Consider the following 22365-nt stretch of genomic DNA (forward strand, 5'->3'; position numbering starts at 1 on the left):
AAGTAGAACACACTTCCTATTTCCAAAGGAAGACTATTTCTTTGATAAACATTCCAAGAATGAATTACTTTATCAGTGGCACGTTTTTGTAACATGCTCCTGCTTTATCATCGATGTTAAATCTTAATTACTTTTTTCTTAAACTCAACATGTATTCCCCACAGACCTACTTTATACCAAGCATGGTGCCACCTTAGGCATCTGACAAAGAATAAAACACAGTCCTGTCCTCAAGGACTCCTGGTCCCTTCAGAGGAGTGGGAGCTGGACCTTCTGGCACAGTGTGGTTAAGTGTTACTCTGGAAGAGTGGGCACCGTGTTTTGGGGGACTCTGGGAAACCCTTCAGAGGGACAACAACTGAGTTGGATTTTAAAGTGTCGATGAGATTTTAACATGAATGAAAAGAAGAAGAAAGACTTTCTCAGCAAAAGAAGCATGAAAACAAGTTATGGGATGCAAAAGGCCATCTGTAAGGAACAAAGAGTATTTTGTGGGACTGAGGCACTGGGGGAGGGGGAGCAGGCAGGATGGGGGGCACACAGATGTAGAAACTGAGGAGACAGGATGCAGCAAGAACAGAAAGGACTTTATCAGACATGCAAAAGAATGAATTTTATCCTATAGGAAGGACAACATGGTGTCCAGAAGGTTTTTAAAGAAGGGGTTATAAGACCCAACTTGTGTTTTAGGAACGCAAGAGTGGTGGCTGATGGGATGAGAGATAAGAGCCTATAAATCCAATTACAAGGCATTACAGAAACCGTTCATAATATGCATTGGGACGCCTCTATGCTCTTAGATGCCCGTTATCATTCCCCCCTCCGACACACACACATTTTTTAGTTATATCTGAGTTTTGTCCCTTTAATTATGTATCAATACTGATAATTCTTTTTTCCCCACCCAAGATGTATCATCTGTGGTTCATAAACTAGTATTCCAGATGATAGCAGTAAACATTTAGGTAAATACAGGCTTAATAAAATAATCTCTTACCTGAACAAAGCTGTTCCACTTTTGTGTAGTTTAAAGATACTATGTCATTAACCCACGCGATGATGTCATGTCTGCTCATAGTCTCTTGGGTTATCGAGGTAGAATACACATTGACCGCCATTCCCCAACTAGAAAAAGACAAACAAGGAAAAAATTAACTCCGGAACATAAAAGATACCCATTTCAAGGTCAGGAACCCTGGTCCAGACTCTAAAATGTCTGCTTTGGCTGAGTCTTTTCTCTTCTTTCTCTCTCTTCTACATATTTGTTATACCATTAAATTTCATGTGTTGTTCATGCAGTATTATCCCACACCTCCCCACCCCTCCCCCCCCGGACTCCCATGTTTTTTAGGTTCTGAGATACCGATTTTTCTGATGTAATTTAAAGTCTCATTTTCATCCTTAAGTCTATGTGTGGTATTAAAAAGGTCCCTAACCGTGTGCACTACAGTCCCCTTTATCTTGTACACAACTTCACTGTACTTTCATTTCAAGCACTCGCAAACAGTGCCTCCTCCTGCACTCCTCTTTGGGGATGTAAATGGGAGCTCCACTGTATCCAGTTGGTCAGGCTAAAAACACAAGACCCATTCTTGCCTCCTCCGTCTCCCTCACCACCACATCCAATCCACCAGCAAATTCTACTGGCTCTACCTTCCAAGTATTTTCAAACTTCGGTCAATGCTCACCTGATGTTGGGCAATAGTCTTTTCACTGGCCTCCCAACTTGCACCCTTGCCCCCTCACCACGTGTTCTCAACACAGCAGCCAGAGCTATCCTACTGGCAAAAATCAGATGCTTTCTCTTAATTTAAAACCTTCCAGGGGCTCCTGGGTGGCTCAGTCAATTGAGTGTCCAACACCTGATTTTTGGCTCAGGTCATGATCCCAGGGTCATGGGACTGAGTCCTGCATCAGGCTCCTTGCTGAGCGTGGAGCCTGCTAAAGATTTTCTCTCTCCCTCTCTCTGTCCTCTCCCCTGTGTGCGCTCTAAAAAAAATAAATAAATAAAAAATCCTCCACTGGTTGCTCATCTCAGAGCACAATCTGAAGTTCTTACCAAGCTTTACAAGGCTTTCTACATTCTGCTCCCAGTCACTGTCCCTCACTCCACTCCATCCAGACCAGCCTTGTGACTCTGGCTTTGGACTCTCCTCACTTCCTCCTCAAGGCTTTTGCATTTGCTGTGGCTGCAGCCAGGACCATTCCCCAGTTCTGAGGTGCACTCTCCCTCATTTCTTTCAAGCTCCCCTCAATGCCACTTCATTAAGGGGACATCATCATTATCTCCTATTCTTTTTCTCTACTTGCAGACACAGGACAGAAGCTCCACGGGGACAGGGATTTTGTCCATTTTATTCTTTGTATACCCCTGGTGTCTAGTCCAGTTCAGACAGAGTAGGCTTTCGATAAAATTGCTGAATGCAGGCATGTGCTCCCCCACTCCCCCCATCCCATGTAAGATAAGCAGGGCAGTAGGTAAGCTACAAACTTTTTTTTTTTAAATCAGCTTTAGAGAAAACCCACTTCACAAACAGGCCTCATATAGGTTTCATTAGAAAAAAATTCTCACTTAGCATTCTCTCTCTCTCAAAGCTCTGGACAAAGCCTTTACAAAAAGTATAAAAACATTTGAATAATTTGAAAGACATGTACTGCCTAACTGCATAGATCTCTCCTTTATGAAACTGGGAAAGAAGACTAATTGTTAATATATTTCTCTGACCATTTCATGATACCGATTTCCCCAACTTTTCATCAGAGTGGCATATACAGAAAACGTTTTGTTCAAAATATTTTGTTATCTATAGTTTTGTGTCATTGGTTTTTACAGCTGTTCACAACAAAATTCAATTCAAGTACAGACTTTTCCCATATACCCCCCCCCTTTGTCCCCCCACACATACAGCCTCCCCTACTATCAACATCCCACACCAGCTGGTACATTTATTACAATCAACGAACCTACACTGATACATCATTATCACCCAAAGTCCATAGTTTACATTAGGGTTCACTCTTGGTGTCCTATATTTTATGGGTTTTCACACATATATGACGTGTATCCACTATTGTAGTGTCACACGGAGTAGTTTAGGGAAACACAACACCCATCTAAAAATCCTCTGCTCCGCTGATTCATAACTTCCTCCCACCAATCCCTGACAGCCACTGATCTTTTTACTGTTTCCATGGTTTTCCCTTTCCCAGAATATCATACAGTTGGAATCATACAGCATGTAGCCTTTTCAGATTGGCTTATTTCACTTAGTGATGTGCGTTTAAGGCTCCTTCACGTCTTTTCATGGCCTGACAGCTCATCTCTTTTGAGCTCTGTTACACTGTGTGAAGGCACCACTCACTCACTGAAGGTCATCTTGGTTGCTTTCAAATTTTGGCAATTATGAATAAAGCTGCTACAGACATCCATGTGCAGGCTTTTGTTTGGAAATAAGTTTTCAATTCATTTGGATAAATACCAAAAAGCCCTACTGATGGAATATATGATAAGAATGTTTACTTTGATAAGAAATTGCTAAAATGTCTTCCAAAGTGGCTGTGCCCATTTTGCATTCCCACCAGCCATCAATGAGAGTTCCTGTTGATCCACATTCCCACCAGCATTTGGTGCTGTCAGTGTTTTAATTTTTTTTTTTGACGTTTATTTATTATTGAGAGACAGAGACACAGAGCGTGAGCAGGGGAGGGGTAGAGATGGGGGGAGACACAGAATCTGAAGCAGGCTCCAGGCTCTGTGCTGTCAGCACGATGTGGGCCTCGAACCCACGAACCATGAGATCATGACCTGAGACCAAGTGGGTCGCCTAACCAACTGAGCCACCCAGGCGCCCCTGTCAGTGTTTTAGATTTCGGCATTCTAATAGCTGTACTCTAGTAAAAGAATTTTAATGTTTAAACCTGGTTGAAACCTTGTGATTTTACTAGTTATGTGCAACATATTAACACTTGACATAATTTTACGCAAAATGTATGTATAAACTTTCATTTTGAAAAATTTTATATATATAAAACCTATTTTGAAAGTTTTTGAACATAGGAAAGTAGAGAGAACAGAATAACAAACCAGTTGTCTTCACTTCTTGGTTTCAACAATTACTAATATTGGCCAATCCTACTCCATTTAATCTATAGTCAATACTCTCCATCCCACAGTCTACCCTCCATTCCCCAAGCCAGTCTATTTTGAAGTAAATACCAAGCTTATCATTTTATGCACAAGTATTTCAGTATGTGTCTCTAAAAGATAAGGACTTTGAAAAAACTTCAAATAGCATTATCACATCTAAAAGTAAAAATAATTTCTTAATATCAAATATGCATTATATCTTATAATTTCTTCTCCTAACATATATATGTAAACAATATATATATGTAAACATATATATGTAAATATAAACATATATACATATAAACATATAAATATAAATAAAAAAAATATATATATACATAGTTGAAGGAAGTGGGTTGTCTTGTACAGTTTCCACAATCTGGACTTTGCTCACTGCAGGCCATTCTATAAATGGGTCATTTGATCTAGAGGCCAGATATGATTCAAGTTCTAATTGGGGGTTTGGAGGCAGGACTACTTACTTGCAGTGTTTGAACTTCCATCAGGAGGCACATAATGTCTGACTCCTTTTGGGATATTGTTAGCCATTAATGATATTTGTTTAGAGACTTCAAAGTGATATTCTGTCACTCATTTTTGATTTACTACCTAGCATAATTCTACAAAGAGAAATTTCCCCTCTGAGGTACTGGTCATATTAACAAATGATTCGCTTTATTGACCATTTTTTTCAAAACAACGAGGTAGTTCTCTAATAGTCTCCCAACATGACTAATGAGGTTTTTAATTCTGAAGTATAATTAGGAACTCCTAGCAAGTAGGTTTCAATCCACGTTTCAACCCACCACAGTTTATGTCTTTGCTGATGTGTAAGCTTGTAAGAACTTATTCAAGCTGGTTTCTGAGTTCTGCTGACAAGGTCCTGGGAGTCTCTGATAACTTCTTTGCTTTCTGGGATGGCAAAATGTTCCAGGCCCAACTTGGACATTTCTCACCTTAGACCTAAAACCAGGAATTTCTCCAAGCGTTCCTTCTTTCTTTAGTCACAAATGGTAGAGATAAATATTTTTAAGCACGGCGATATACAACAGAAAAATCTCGTTTTACACAAAAGTCTTTGAATTTATAAAAGGCTTCTATTTGGCGTGCTTATTAAGTCTACAGCAATAAAGATCTGCTTTCTACTTGCAGTGCGAAAGATTTTATTTTTAAATAAAAATATTCGTCCATCCCCAGAAGCACCCTTATCTCTAAAATTCTCTTCCCCTGAAGACCTAAAACAAAAAACAAAACCTCACGATACTGGCATTTCAGATAATGTGACCATTGTTACTACTTTTATACAACACATGGAAGGTTTTTGAGTTTCTGGTTAGTAACGTGTGTTGTTTTAGTCTATCATCTATTAAACAAAACCATTTGCTTTTAATACCTAGTCAACTTTGTATGACTATGTAAATTATGTACAATCTCAGCAGAGATAATTCAAAATTTAGAACATTTTGAACTGCTTAATTTTCTTTTACAGGTATAACTTTTGGCAGTTCATGTATGTTTCTGATGGCTTCTTCTTTAGGCAGTACTGAAAAGCTTTTGCTTTACCATGCAATGTATTGTTGCAGGATGAGGCATCGGGGTCCAGAATTGTGCTAGGTGACATCTAGCCAAATTGGGACAATATTTTTGGTCCAGATGATTTAAAAACAACCAACCACAAAGCAGGAGCAATACTGTCAGGTCTGTGTTTTAGACAGATAATCTATATACAAGTGAGTAGAGATGTTTGGTGGTTTCCTAACAGAAATGTGCAACAAAGGAACAGGTAGCCATGAGAAGAGGGAAGCAGGTCATTCATTTGCTAGAAGTTCTGTCAATGAATCACATCTCCTCTGGGTGTTTCTTGATAACATTCACCTAAGGGGAACAATCTTCCATATCTAAATAAACAATCTTTCATATCTACAAAACCAAGTAAAATTGGGAAGACCAGACAAACAATGAAATAGCACCTGATTTTTGCTTTAGAAAAACTGTTAATCAGTTACTAGACTCACCACTCTAGCCTCTGCCACATCCCCTCTCTAACTAACACAGCTGCAGTCCCCAGAATCAACTCACCCCACCCCCAACAGTGACAGTAAGACCAACCGGCACTAGGGGACCTGTGGGAAAAGCAGAATGGAGGGCAGACCAAGAGTGAGGGTGAAGGAAGGAAGGTTAAGTTTTCCTTCTTTCCTTCCTTCCTTTTTTTTTTTTTTTTTTTTTTTAAGTAAGCTCTACACCCAGTGTGGGGCTTGAACTCATGATCCCAAGATCAAGTGTCACATGCTCTGCCGACTCAGAAAGCCAGACGCTTCTATTAGGTTTTCTAAAATAAAACAACGACAATGCATCAAATAAATAGATTTCCATACCTACTTCAAACTAATAGCCATGGAACCATACAGATAATTTCTATTTACAATCCATGCTGAGTAGAATATTTTTATCTACCTTCCTTCAAATGTCACCAAGATACTCACAATTCATTTCACTTTGTGGTTGTCTTTTGCTCCCTTTATTAGTTCTCATCTCAAGGTGCAAAGCCTTCTGATTTTTGAGGCAGAGTGCTGGGTCTAGACCCCCTCTCCGCAGAAGGGCTGGTGCTCTTCCTAACCCCTAGGAAGTGAGGTGGCTCCAAAATGCAAAAAGAATTCCATTCCTGCTTTGCCATCCATGCTTTGCTCTTCCCAATTCCTTCAGCTCCCATTTTTCCTACAGGCGCAACTTCAACATATTCAAGCCTAATTTATTCAGGTGACCACACAGTTCACGGAAGGAAATTGATCTTCTTCCAAGTGTTAAACTCAGGGCTGGTGAGAGTGTATTTACTGGTCTTAGCTTTTCTGTGGACACATTCTAAAATCCCAAGATTTCATTATAATTTTTTCACTGTCAATCTAGATTACAGTACACAAGTACCAGCTCCTGATTATTCAGAAATGTTTGGATAACACAAGGAATTTTTCTATTATTTTTAAATGATTTCATGCTCCCATTTTGATCCTTGAAAGAATCCTATGAGGAAAGCAGGGCAGGAATTATAGTCTTCCCTGACAAATGTGGATACCCAGTCTTTCTGAAGGTAGGAGTTAAAATAATTCATACAAGACACTGATGAATGAAATTGAAAAAGATCCCGATAAATGGAGAGATATTCTTGGACTGGAAGAATATTGTTAAGATGCCCATACTACCCAAAGCAATCTACAGGTTCAATGCAATTCCAATGGCATTTTTTACAGAACTAGAACATAAAAAATTGTATGGATCCACACAAGACCCCAAATAGCCAAAGCAATCTTGAGAAAGAGGAATAAAGCCCGAGGTCTCATGCCCCCTGGTTTCAAACTATATCACAAAGCTATATTAATCCAAACAGAATAGTAGTGGTATAAAAACAGACACATACGGGCACCTGGGTGGCTCAGTTGGTTGGGCGTTTGACTTTGGCTCAGGTCCTGATCTCACAGGTTGTGAGTTTGAGCCCCACAGTGGGCTCTCGCTGCTATCAGCACAGAGCCCACTTAGGATCGATCCTCTGCTCATGCTCTCTCAAAAATAAAACATTAAACAAAATTTTTTAGGGGTCTGGGTCATTCAGTTGGTTAAGCGTCCGACTTCGGCCCAGGTCATGATCTCATGGTTTGTGAGTTTGAGCCCCACCTCAGGCTCCATGCTGACAGCTCAGAGCCTGGAGCCTGCTTCAGATTCTGTGTCTCCAACTCTCTGCCCCTCCCCCACTTGTGCTGTGTCTCTATCAAAAATAAACAAAGTGTAAAAAAAATTTTTTTTTTAATTTTTTTTAAAAACACACATAAAGCAATGGAACAGAATAGGGAGCCCAGAAATAAACCTACACATATATGTATGATCAATTAATTTAAGACAAAAGAGGTAAGACTATACAACAGGGAAAGACCATCTCTTCTCTGAATGGTGATGGGAAAACTGGACAGCTACTTGCAAATGAAACTGGACCACTACCTTACCCATATACAAAAATTAACTTACAATGGATTACAGAGTTGAATATGGGATGTGAAACCATAAAGCTCCTAGAAGAAAACAGGTGGTAAGCTTGTTGGTCTTAATGTTTTTTTTCAGATCTGACTCCAAAGACAAGGGCCACAAAAGCAATGATAGCTGAGTGTAACTACATAAAACTAAAAAGCTTCTGCACAACAAAGCAAACCATCAACAAAATGAGAAGGCAATCTACTGAATGGGAGAAGACATTTGTAAATGAATTAACCAATAAGGGGTTAATATCCAAAATATATCAAGAACTGCTACAACTAAGTAACAACAAACTAATCCAATTAAAAAATGGACAGAGGAACTGAATAGACATTCCTTCTCCAAGACATACAGATGACCAACAGGCACACGAAAAGGTACTCCACCTTTTTGATGATGCCCACCATAAATCATCAGGGAAATGAAAATCAAAACCACAATAAGATATCACCACACGCCGGGGCACCTGGGTGGCTCAGTCGGTTAAGCGTCGGACTTCAGCTCAGGTCATGATCTCGCAATTTGTGAGTTTCGGCCCCATGTCGGGCTCTGTGCCAACAGCTCAGAGCCTGGAGCCTGCTTTGGATTCTATGTCTCCCTCTCTCTGCCCTCCCCCATTCGTGCTCTGTCTCTCTCCCTCTCTCAAAAATAAACAAAAACATTAAAAACATTTTTTAAAAAGGTATCACTGCACACCTGTTAGAATGGCCAGCGTCATAAAGACAAGAAATAACAAGTGTTGATGAAGACGTGGAGAAAAGGGATCCACACACAGTGTTGGTGGGCATCAACTGGCGCAGCCACCATGGAAAATAGTATGGAGTTCCTAAAAAAATTAAAAATAGAACTATCATATGATCCAGCAATTCCACTTCTGGGTGGTTAGCCAAAGAATACAAAAACACTAATTTGAAAAGACACATGCACCCCTATGTTCACTGCAACATTACTTATAATAGCCCAGACATGGAACAATCTAAGTGTCCATGAATCTTAACGATGTGATGATACACACATACACGCACACACCAGAGCTACTCAGCCACAAAAAAGGAAATCTTGTCGTTTGTGACAACATGGATTGACTATGAGAGTTTCACACTAAGTCAGACAGAAAAGACAAATAATTTCACTTATAAGAATGATTGACAAATGATTTCACTTCTAAGAAAACAAAACCCAGACTCATAGAGTGAACACAGTGATAATTGCTACATGGGAAAGAGGGGGTGCCTGTGAAATGGGTCAAGGGGGTCAGGAGGTACAAATTTCGAGTTATAAGTCCTGGGGATGTGATATATGGCATGGGGAATACAGTTAATAATATTGTACTAATTCTGCACAGTGACAGATAGTACCTAGACTTCCAACTGACCCAGCCAGGCACCCCTCAAAATACTAATTTTAAAGTTTACTAATTTCCAAAGACTCAGTCAAGAAATATAAATGGCTAAGAAAGGTAAGTAATACCAAATTCTACAAAATAAAGACAGTACACCGTGCAAGGTTTATTCTGTTTGGATCCTCAGCATGTCTTTTACACAGAAACAACAGTTTATTCTTCCATAACCTGCAATCTGGTCTCCGGGCCAGAAACACTTCTCTTTGTGCCATCCATGCAGAAAAGGAAGCCCTCTACTTTGTGGCTTTCAGTCAGATTTTTAACCAGATCACTGTGTGTTTAAAACCTAGTAAGTACAGCACCACTGAAAGTAGACAGAAGACAATTCTGAAGCACGATGGTCTTTGGGACACCATATTTTGACTGGCATTTAAATTTTAAAATGAACTCGCATTCACTGTTCCTACTGAAAAATAAACCAATAACCACAATATATTAATACACGGTTTTCATGATATTTGGAGGGTCTTTCTGCAAAGCTGGCTATAAATCTATTTTGCAGTCAGGAGAAAGAAAAACACAGAAAAACAGAAATCCCTGTGTACCTCCAGCACGCAAAGTCACAGTTCTGACTTGCCCATGGAGAGTGCCTTCAGAAAAAGGACAGCCTCAGGCCGGGGCCAATGTGTTGATTTTGTCTCTGTATTCAACACGTGGTGGTGGGCAGGGCACAAAGAAGTACAGCCAGTCTATGCTTTGCAGCGGTTATTCAGCCATATAAATTAGAAAGTGCATTTCTGCTTACTGAAACAAAAGGAATTTTATGGGACAGACTTGAGTTCGCCTACTGAGCAAAGCCTGGATAAAGACTTGGCAAGCCCCACACCATGGAAATCAAAGCATGAATTCTATCACCTTACCAGTTATGGGCCCTTAAACCCATTACAAAATATCCTACAATTTTGTTGTCCAAGAATAAATTTGGCAGGGTTTGTGAATTATTTCAGAGGAGCGTCTCTCTAAATTTTGACAAATACAGAAGATGTCCTCTAGCATCATGTGTGGCCCTTAAGTGAAATTATTTCTTCCATAATTCATTTTCTCTCTGGGCCCCAACCTAACCCTTACAAATAAATCACAGCCATACGTGGGGGGTGGGGGTGGGAGGCAGCGAGTTTTCCTCATTTCCTCCCTTCACACATGGACCGATCACTCCCTTTTGAAGGAAATAGTGTTTCTTTGGGCAAGGCTCAGGATAAGCCAGGTGTCCCAGGATCCTGGCTCTGGTCCTGTTTTGGGTGTGCGGCTATAAGGAGAGGAGTCTGAGAAATTAATTTTGGAAAGGAAGCATGTGGAACTTATTTTGATTTTGATTTCTTCCCCCTACAACTAACGTCTGAGTCTGCCAGGCTTCCCAAGTTTAGACACGACCATCTGCAGAAGAACAGCCCTCTCTAAGTGGTTGACTACTGTAGTCTGCTGCTCTGGTAAGGAGGTTCTGTTTGGCTTAGATTGAACCCAAACCCACTCTGAAGCGGAACCATTAAAACACCTTCCTGACATAAGTTACCTTCTTCATGCCACTGCCTACAGGAGTCTGAATGCAACTGGAAACTTCACATGCAATATAAAAGGTTCTGAAAATTCAACCCACTCTATGCCAATACATTCCATTCACACATTTTATACTGACATCTGACAGCTATACCCATATTTGTGACCGTCTGTCTTCTCTCTCATAACAATCTCTATTTGCAACACGCTCCCCCATCACTGGGAGAATATACCTCTACCAGTCTAGGCTAAACACATGCAATGTACCCTTCACCCGGTTTCACATAAATGAAAACAAAGAGCAGCCTGGGAAAGAGGTACAAAGAATAATGGGGGGTTTTCTTTCACCTGAGAAACTTACTTTAGTTTGAGCACATAAGGATTCCTGAAGCCCTTATAATAATCCATAACCCAAGTGGTTTCCTCAATGACATTTAAAGATTTCACTGCTTCACAGGAAGCCATGTCCCGCTGACCAGGTATTAATGTTCATTTCAAAGTGTCTCAGAAGTCGTTTGTACCATGTCTCCATACGTGCCAAGGTGGAAGAAGCACCAGGGAGCCATAAGAACACCTTTTGTTTACCAACCATTGGACTTACACGTGGTCCAGGTCAAGGCCTCACTTTTAGTTCTTGTCTCACATGATGGGTGGGTCTACTCTGCCTTCAGTTTTTAAGGTTTGTCAAGGTTGGCCTGTTCCTACTACCAGGTAAAGAAAGGGTGGGGGTGGGGGTATGTAACTTCAAACACACTTGCAAACATAGCTTTTGATTCAGAAGTAATTTTGTGTCCTTTTAACAGAAATGGCCATTTTGCAAATACCTCAAAGGATTCACAAATACCATAAACGTTTACAAAGAGATTTAGCCAATCGTTGGCTCTCACTATTTCCTTCTCTTACAAGTGGCATCATTCTAAAATAACCTATAAATATTTTGAAAACATGAAGCCCAAGGAAGAAACCCCAAGTTTTCCTCCAAGACCACTTCTGCATTAGAGTCTATGTTATCAACTGAATCTGAGGGGAAAAAGGGATTCAGTTCCACAGCAGACACTTAAATCAGGGAGTTTTCGTTTGAAAAGCCTTGTATCAACACGACACGATTCTGCCTGAGTGCCTCCTTCCTGGCTCCCTCTCTAACAAAAGGCGGATGTGAAATCTCCTGTGGCTGTCCCTCATAATGAACTGGGCATCAGCAGGGAGTGACGTGTAAATGTGTCCCCTGAACCAGAAACTTCCCTGCTTTTCAGCTGTGCATAATTCATTCTCTAGATTCAATACCATGAGGAGTAGGATTTAAACATTCCACCAAGGAAAGACTACCTCCAGATAATTCTCAATTCATCACTTTCTCTTTACTTGTGACCTGAAATGTGGGGGCAGGGACACACTATTTGTATGAGGAGGGAGATCAGGACCTAGTGAAGCTGGAGTCAAAGAGGGTATCTCTGAAAGACAAACCTTGACAAGATGAAATCTCCCTGGAGAGACATCAGAGAAACCATATTGAGTTTCATTTAAAATTGGGTATTAGAGCTTCCATTTAACTTGTGGAGTAACTGACGGATGCATGAATTGTAGGGCTGGGATGAGAATTTAAGAGGTCATTTATTGTCTTCAGGTAATAATAACACACTTAAGCCGCTGTGGGCAGATGTGCATCTGTTTTATTTTTACGGGGCTCTGTGACTGTTATGGGATTAGACACACAACACAAGACTAACTCCTCCAGGCACGGACCCTCCCTGGAGAGCTCCACCAGCCTGGGGAGCAGAGCTGAGCGCAGTACTGACCCCAGACAAGGACAACAGAAACACCAGGACATGGCCACAATGATAAAACACACATATTCCGTTAAAACGGATACTGCGATGTATTTTCTCAAGATTAGGCTATTCACCACATAGAGCCGGTGAAGAAAACCAACAAAAGGAAAACTTTACTATTAAGCTGCTTGGAGAAACGCTGGAGCAAACATGAGTTTTATCAGAGGCCGGAGTTGCCTGCTTGTTATTCCAGGCTTTTCTAGGCAGCCCCCCGCAATTATTAATGTGCTCTTCGGGATCAGTCATCACTCAATGATAGTGCTTTTAATGTGTGCACAAAGTTTCACTTAGTATGACACTCTGAAGTCTTAACTCTAGCTAATAACTGCCACCTCTCAGTAGAAATGAACAGAAAATACTCTTTTCTTTCATGATGCTCCTATCTTTTACAATTAACTGTTACTTTTAAAAACAGATTCAATTTGCTCTTGCCATATCACCACCATGTATCCCAAGTACAATTTTTTTCTGAGAGAGAGAATGCTCCAGGGCATGTGTATGAGTGGAGAGGGAGAGGGAGAGGGAGAGGGAGAGGGAATGAATATATATTTTTTTAACATTTATTTATTTTTGAGAGAGGTAGAGACAGAGTGTGAACAGGGAAGGGCAGAGAGAGGGAGACACAGAATCTGAAGCAGGCTCCAGGCTCTGAGCTGTCAGCACAGAGCCTGATGTGGCGCTTGAACTCACGGACCACAAGATCATGACCTGAGCCGAAGTCTACGCTTAACCACAGAGCCACCCAGGTGCCCCAAGAGAGAATGAATATCTTAAGCAGGCTCCACACCCAGCGCAAAGGCTGATACAGGGCTCAATCCTACGACCCTGGGATCATGACCTGAGCCAAAATCAGCAGTCAGATACTTAACTGACTTAGCCACCCAGGTGTCCCCCAAGTACCTTTTTTAAAAAATAGAATGATTAAGGGGCACTTGGGTGGCTCAGTTGGTTAAGGGTCTGACTTCGGCATAGGTCATGATCTCATGGGTTTATGAGTTTGAGCCCTGTGTCGGGCTCTGTGTTGACAGCTTGGAGCCTGGAGCCTGCTTTGGATTCTGTGTCTCCTTCTCTCTCTGCCCCTCTCCCTCGCTCACACTCTCTCTGTCGAAAATAAACATTAAAAAAATTTAAAAATAGAAAGATTAAAAGATTTCTCCAACCACCTGTGAAAGGAGTTTCTATAACTAGCCTTGAAAATCCACCTCCATTTTAACAGCCATGTCATTACCTGCCTGAACCCCATTAGACACTATTCAGTAGGTGCCTGACTTAGACTGAGTGCCCACAATATTCTAAGTAGACAAAACAAATAAATACGACTTTCAAAACAGCATATATATGTTTTGATGTTTTTAAACTTGGAATTAATGAGTCAATAGTTATAGCCCTGAAATGACTTGGAAACTTGGCTTTTATCCCAAGAACGAAGAAATTTTTGAATTCTAAAACAGTTCTTGGTGGCATGTGTGATGTTCACCGATATGAAACTCAGCTGCATATAACAAAAGAGTAAAAGGCCACGGTCTTACACACACACACACACACACACACACACACACACACACACCAGGCATACATTTCTTCTTATGGTCAGAAGTGCAGCTGATTATAGCTGATTCTATTTGCCTAAATGTCCATCTGTTTCAAACAGTGGGTGGCTTGGTCCATGCTCTGAAAATAATTTCAATGACCCAGAGCTCATTCCCATGCCACAGCGCTTGGCTGGTTTCCTCAGGGCACCAACTTTTGCTCAGTGCTCCCCCTACCCCGCCCCCAACTTGGCTCCCAGTCCATCCACCCGTTCTTGACCATATGCCTTCTGTTTATTTTCCCAGCCCTACTTGGCCCTGTTCCCTCTCACCCTGACCTTAGCTCTCTCCCATGATCCAAGTCATTGCCAGTCAGGTCCCAAGTGCCCCTACCACTCCCCCCAGCATAACCCCAGGCCAACCCTTTAGGGCATGGGTGATGCACCCACCATGGAGGACGATCATGCTCAGTCATTAATCCATCATGCATACAATTAGGTGCATAAGGTATACCAAAGAGTATGTGATGGGTATGCCAACACTAGGCAAAGCTGTGTGTTAGGTAAAGTGTTTTCTTTGGTATTGTCCATCTCCCCTCTTCCCGATTCCGAGCTACTGTGTGCTCTTGGTAGTGCTGACCCCTCCTCAGGTACTTAGCACTTTCAGCTGTCTGCCTTCTCTAAACCTTCTGCTAAGAAAAAAGCAAATGAGGGATGATAGCTTCAAGGACAAACCTTCAAGACTTTAGGCAAAGGAAGAGGTCTCTCCCAGCACTTAGTATCTGCATCTCGTGCTTCAGGTTCAGCTCAAATCTAACTTCTAAGCAAGCCCTCCCTGACCACCCTCTCTCTGAAGGGGCTTCCTCCAAGTATTCCCACATCACACTGTTCTTGTCTTTGTGCTACTAACTCAGTCTGTCATGATCTCATCTGTTTGTTGTCTGTCCACTACCTCCTGCCCCCACAATGTAAGCTCTGCGAAGGCAGATCCTTTATAGAATGTATTTTGTTTACTACTATATCTCCTTTGTCTAAAGTAGGCACATAGTGGGGGCACAACAAAAAGTAAATGCCCAATGAATGTATGTGTGGGAGAGTTTCGTGGGGAGGGGAAACTCACAGGGTACCTAAAATCATACCTCATAAGGCAGAGTATGTGAGATAATTAGGAGGGAATGCATTAGGGTTGAGCGGATTCAAGGCCTCAGTGTTCTAGGTCTAAAAAAGAAAGAATCATGCAGAGAAATGTGCCATCTTTCAGCTTAATGAAAAGCTCAGTAGCTGTACTGCAGCTTCACTGAGCGCACTGATCTAGGAAGCAGGGGCATTGGCTTCCAGGAGCCGGGTTCGTAAACTTGGGACACATGTGCCTCATCTCTTCAGATGTCTTTTTCTTCACCGGCGTGTGTAACACACATTTTCTCCTTTCGTCTGCACAGCAGTGCTACGGGATAGCTACTGCTCTCATGCCATGAGGTAGGAAAAGACACACAGACTCTGGTCTAGTGACCTGTCCACTCACCGCTGAGTGGAAGGACAGGGATTTGGAGCCAGGGCAGATTCTAGGATTCTTGATTCTCTCAACAAAGCCCCTTTCTACTCTGTCATTAGAGTAAGTGGGACATAAAAAGAACCTCAAACGGCATACAATTGTGTTCTTCAATAAAACCATTTTTCCTTTTTATAGCTCTACCAAGGCCTCCTTGTACATTTTCACTTTAACCAAATGAGTTTTCCTGAAGAAGAGCCCAAAATGTAGAGATTTGGGTGACTACTTAGTTTATTACCAGGAACGATTTTTGGCTCAAAAACCTGCCAGCTGTAACATATAAATATGCTATGCTAATATTTTAGGAATCACCATATTTTGCATTTCTGGTTACTACTTATCTCAGACTCAACTATCTCAATATGCTTTTGTATTAGTCAAAATGGATAGAGAGCACGTACATTACCACTTACAATTTTTTTCCAACCCTAATAAAAGACATCAGTGTCTCGACTACATGTTTAGAGAAATCTATTTGAAAAAGTACATCTCTTGGTATTTCACTCTTAGAGGCTGGTGCCTATCCAAAGCTCTTTATTATGGTAAAATTCATTTTTAAACTCATGAGAACATTTTGAAATGGAAATGGAAAGTGAAATACCAATAAAATTAAGACTAAAAGGATGAGGGATGTGCACGCCAGTGTTAAAATATATTCTGGTAAATCTGACTTCAAAGTGGCTAATGTACCTCCATCTCCCTCCAGCCCTGTTCATGCGGTTTAGTCTTAATTCTTCTCATAGTAGACTCTGACACAGAACCAAAATGGCCAATTGGCAAAACAGTATAACATTAAACTTCATAAATATTACATAAATGTGACAAGGTACTGATGAACTTCTCCATCAAACCCATGCCCCGCCCCAGAGAACATCCTGTGAATTACATACAAGATGGCTGCACATTAGGAAAACAGGAAATGTAAATTTCAGTTATTTAAGCTAAGATTAGTAACGCTCAGCCAAATGGGTGTTTCAATAGGGAAATGCTATCAAAACCAGGCACACACTTTTGTCACCAGTTCACCAGGCCATCGTTCCCAAAACTTCCTTTCCCAGGTAAAAGGATTCACAGTTTGTTCAGAGAATGGATTTCTTCCCATCTCCCCGAATTCTACCCTGTCCCTAATTACTCCCTATTGAAGAACACAATTACTCTCCTGTCCCTAATTACTCGTTTGGGCAACCAGATACCAATCCTATCTTCCATGATACTGGAGTAGAAGAGGTGTTTGTTATTTGTTTTGCATTTATTTTTGATAGAGTGAGAGAGAGAGAATGAACAAGCAGGGGAGGGGCAGAGAGAGAGAGAGAGAGAGAGAGAGAGAGAGAGAGAGAGAGAGAGAATATCCAAAGCAGGCTCCAAGCTGTCAGCACTGACCCCGATGTGGGGCTCGAACTCACCAACTGTGAGATCATGACCTGAGCTCAAGTTGGACGCTCAACTGACTGAGCCAACTAGGCGCCCCTTGTTTTGCTTTTAAATCAATGAACTCATTTGCCATTTACTCACTATAATGAAGAGGCTAACAGACTTTTGTATCAGACGTACCCAACAAAAATCAGTTTACACACACACCTTGCAATACCTCTTCACTCTATTGCTTTCTTACAGATCAAAAGTTAACACACTTCATGCATCAGTGTGTTAATACTATAATTCCCCAAGAGCAGTGCAGATACTGAGCATTTGAGTCAAGAGTGGATAAAACTTGTGCCATGTCCAAGCTGAAAAAGGTACAGCAACAACAGGAGCAGATTCATGGTGAAACCCTCGGGTTTGGTAAAGAGTGGAAGCACAGAAGTTTCTTGAATTGAAGTCTCCTTTCCTTTTTTTTTTTTTAATGTTTATTTTTTAGAGAGCACAAGCAGGGGAGGCACAGAGAGGGGGACAGAGGATCTGAAGTGGGCTCCACGCTGGCAGCAGGAGCCTGATGTGGGCTCAAGCTCACAAACCGAGACATTACGACCTCAGCTGAAGTCGGATGCTCAAACGACTGAGCCACCCAGGTGCCTCTGAAGCCTGAAGCCTCCTTTTTCTTATTCGCACTTTTTCAGTCTGAGGATTTACAGGAGCAAATGACAAAATTTAATATACTGTTGTCATTTAACAAATGCGGGGGATCATGGTCTCTATAGAGTTTAGAATGTTTTGTTAAACTTGAGAAAACTAAAGAAAGAAAAAAACCCAAGTAATTCATGAGCATTCAGCATAATTAAGGGAAAGCAAATTACTTAAAAGAAGCCCATATGAACGTTTTGACTAAATAACTAGAGCTATTACTAGGGCACCTAGTTGGCTCAGTCAGTTGAGCGTCCAACTTGAGTTCAGGTCATGATCTCACAGCTATAACTAAGTAACTAGAGCTATTTTGACTAAATAACTAGAGCTATTACTGTAGACAAAGTCTGAAGAATAAGAAGAGTTGGCGGATAAAGTTAGTTCTAGAATAGATGTTGTATGTTAGGAGTTACCCAGTATTTGAGCCAATGTAACGAATGAAATTTGGTCAAGTGCATCCCCATCCTGTCCCCATGCCTAGTTTCTGGGTTTAGTTTCTAGAATTAATTTGACTTAGAGACGTTAAAACATTTAAGAAATTAAATTTGAATTCAACAATTGAGCATACTTTTTTTTTTTTTTTTTTTTTTTTTTTTTTTTGCCTCTCCAGACTTAAACACCTGATATTACGCTGGCTGACCCAATGTCTTCAAGACATAGTTTACATTATTTCAGTTTTGGCTATTGATAGTATACTAAACATAATAAACCTAATACCATAAAATATTGACTCATATACGTATTTGTGTGTGTATATATGCTATGAAAGAGTCTTAAGTTTAAGTGTTTTTGTTTGATTAGACAAAGTAAAACTCAAAATGGGACGTTAGTAAAAAACAAAAACATTTTTTTTTTCAAATTTGAGAGAAAGAGGGGCAGCACAAGCAGGAGAGGGGCAGAGAGAGAGAGGGAGACAGAGAATACCAAGCAGGCTTTGAGCTGTCAGCACAGAGCCTGACATAAACCTCAATCTCATGAACCATGAGATCAAGAGTCAGATGCTTAACTGAGCCACCTAGGTACCCCCAAAAAAGTCATTTTTTTAAAGGTAGATGTCAAAAGTGTTACTTTAAAAAATGTTTTTTATATTAAGTCAGTATTTTTTCACTATAGAAAAAGTAGAAATAAAATTAAAGATGACTTTTACCTTTTATAGGAGTGTGTGGGGTATGTGTATGAATTTTATATGCACTTATTAAAATGGGTATGTATACACACACACACACACACACACACACACACACACACACACACGGTTGAAGAGTGACCCTCCAGAATTCACATCCACTTGAAACTTTACTATATGATCTTATTAGGAAACAGTCATGGCATATGTAATTAGTTGGAAGTTATACTAAGAAGGCCATGTGGAAACAAAGACACAGACACACAGGGAAGGAGGTCATGGAATAACAGAGGCAGAGACTGGAGTGAGGTAGCTACAAGCTTCGGAGGGAGCACAACCCTTCCAACACCTTCATTTCAGGATTCTAGTCTTCACAACTTTGAGGGAATAAATTTCAACCCGCCCAGTTTGTGGTAATTGGTTACAGCAGCCCTGGGAATCAATACAGTCCACACACACTTTTGTACTGATCAACTTGCTCCTCTTAACGTATTGTGAAAGCTGTTGTATCTTCATGTGTAATATGTGTGCTACATTTCATTGTATAGGTGTACCACAATGTACTGGCTTCCAGAATTTTTATGGTAGCCTGTTTAATTCCAAGAACTTGTAGTTTGGTCATTTCCTCTTTTGGCAGTTTATTATTTCAAGACATCAGAACTGGTGGTCACTTCAATGCTAATAATGACCAAATCATTGTTGGCTCACATAAAAAGACAAGGACGTTTTTTCATGTTCCAGAATTCTTCAGGTGATTTTTGGCAGAGGTTCAGCTGTCTGCTAGTTAGAGTCCTTTAAGCCAAATGGACATTACTAGTTCTGGGCTCCCGTGTTAACAGGAAAGGAAACAAGCAATCATCTTATAAAAAAAAAAAAAGTCACGTCCTTGGCCATCATAAACTAAGGGAATCACAGGACGTCCTGTCTAATGGTATTTGGCTTCCTTTCACGGAACAAGCTCAATTAAAGCAAAAAGAACACACTCAATTCTCAAGTGATATCTGAGTGGCTGTGACCTGCTCTGTCCCAACTAGACCACAGAAAATAATCATCCATAACCTAGATTGCAAGATTACTGCTATCATGGAAGCAGTAACTCATCTGGAATTTGGCCTGAAGGTTTTGCAAGAAGATGAATAAACGACAGAGGAAATAAGTTAAGCTCACAAAATGTACTAGTAGACCTAGGGCATTTGTGAAGTCATAAGATATTTTATAATATCTTTAGATTTTGAAACATATGTGGTTACGAAAATTTGGCTCTTAGCTGTGAAGATTCTGGAAGCTAAGCATCCCCACTCTTCTCAAAAATCACAAGGTCCCTCAGTTGATCCTTTCAGGTAAACCAAAGATTTTACTGGACATTTGCTTCCCAGTTTCTCAATTCTACTTAAGGCAATTTCTCCTTGGGGGTTTAGAGAAGTCTGGAGTCAAACTAACAACACCAAAGCTTCCAAATTAAGAGAATGCATCGAGGAAGAACTGGGGGATGTTTGCCTCTGAGTTAAAAAAAAAAAAAAAAAAGAAAAAGAAAAAAAGAAAACGGAGGGCATCCAATGCTTAAATATCCTGATTTTTAAAAGTGTGAAAATTGTTTTTTGCTACCTTTAAAAGAGAAAACATTTCTACACACATTTTCCTCAAACACAGGAGTGGAAAAGTTGATCCAACATCAAGGGGACACTCAATACAAAGAAAAAAGTATCTACGTAATTACTGGGTTCTTCTCCACAGAAAAAAACATCCCCTAGCTATCCAGATGCCAAGGAAAACCTAGCTCTTAAATTTAACTCACTCATATGCAACTTTTAAAGTGGGTGTAGTAGTCGTTCTGCCCACCCCCCGAAGTAGAAGAATGATTCTGTTACCTTACTTTTTAAAAGTCTATTTTAATAGAGTCTGTTAATACATACCTACAGAGAGCTGGACCTAACTGCTAGAAAAGGCACTGTAGACAAAGACCAGGTAGATCAACTCTTTTCTCTTGAGGAGTTTGTATGCAGGTGAAGAACACAAGACCCGTATCCATTAAAATCTAAGACAAGACTATATTACAATATCTATAATACATTTTTATAATCCCCTTAACAACAAGAAGATAAAACACCTCATTTTAAAAAACAGGCAACTGATTTAAGCCGACGCTTCACTAAAGATACGCAAAAGGCAAATAAGCACACAAAAAGACAGCTAGTATCATTCATCTCCAGGAAAATGTAAATTAAAATCTCCATGAGATACCTCTACACATCTGTTAAGGATGGCCAAAATTTACAAGACTGATAACACCAAGTGTTGCCAAAGAGGTGAAGCACCTAGAACTCTCATGCATTGCTGGCAGGAACAATGGCACAACTGCTCTGGACATTTGCGGTTTCTTAAGGTTGACTATAGGACTCAATCGTTTCCCTCCTAGGTATTTACCCCAGGGAGATGAGAACATATATTCCCATAAAGACTGTACATGACAATTCACAGAAGTTCTATCCATAATTGCTAAGAATTGGAAGTAACCCAAATGTCCATCAACTGGTGAATGATAAAATATGGTGCAATCATACAATGGATTGTTCAGCAACCAAGAGTGCCGAACTGCTGATAAACCCAATCTGGATGAATCTCAAGATTATGCTGACTATAAGAAGTCAGACACTATAGAGTACAATCTGCATGATTCCATTTAGATCAAATGTAACCTACTGGTTGGTGACCATGTAAGCAATTACCAATATAGAGCAGTGGTTGCCTCGGGCTACGGACAAAGGGTACCAGGCATCTTCTGGCAGTGATGGCTTCAAGGGCAAATACGCGGCCAAACCTCACTGAATCATACACTTTAAATGGATGCAGTTTAGTGCATCTAAGTTAATTCTTAATAAAGCTGGTAAGAGGGAAAGGGCTACCATGTGATTTGTTTGAATTTTTTCCTCTGATTCAATTTAGACTTTTAACTAACATCTGCTACACGCCAGGTATTGTAACAGGTACTGAGGCCACAAAGATAATAGATTATTATAGAAAAAGGGTGACAGTAGACTGGAACTCCTAACAACAATACTGGCTGACAGTTCTATTCTATTCTATTCTATTCTATTCTATTCTATTCTATTCTATTCATTTATTTGCGAGTGAGGGACAGAGCATGTATGCAATCAGGGGAAAGGGGCAGAGGGAGTGAGAGAGACAGAATCTTAAGGAGGCTCCATGTTCAGCATGGAACCTGATGT

At 40.5% G+C, this 22365-nt stretch overlaps 1 protein-coding gene across 5 annotated transcripts in view; it reads right to left on the bottom strand.

Moving 5' to 3' along the window:
• MAPRE2 (microtubule associated protein RP/EB family member 2) overlaps positions 1–22365 on the bottom strand; it is a 158830-nt gene that overhangs the window by 66566 nt on the left and 69899 nt on the right. For all 5 annotated transcript variants that reach the window (XM_047087077.1, XM_047087074.1, XM_047087076.1 and 2 more), the window contains one exon: positions 998–1125. In XM_047087077.1, the coding sequence (XP_046943033.1) occupies positions 998–1118 (121 nt within the window). In that variant the 5' untranslated portion in view covers positions 1119–1125. The remainder of the gene's footprint in view (positions 1–997; positions 1126–22365) is intronic.

The sequence above is a fragment of the Lynx rufus genome, unplaced genomic scaffold, assembly GCF_022079265.1.
Source record: "Lynx rufus isolate CCGP_SWC_20201006 ecotype Redwood Valley unplaced genomic scaffold, mLynRuf1.p SCAF_22, whole genome shotgun sequence".
NCBI classification, from domain to species: domain Eukaryota; kingdom Metazoa; phylum Chordata; class Mammalia; order Carnivora; family Felidae; genus Lynx; species Lynx rufus.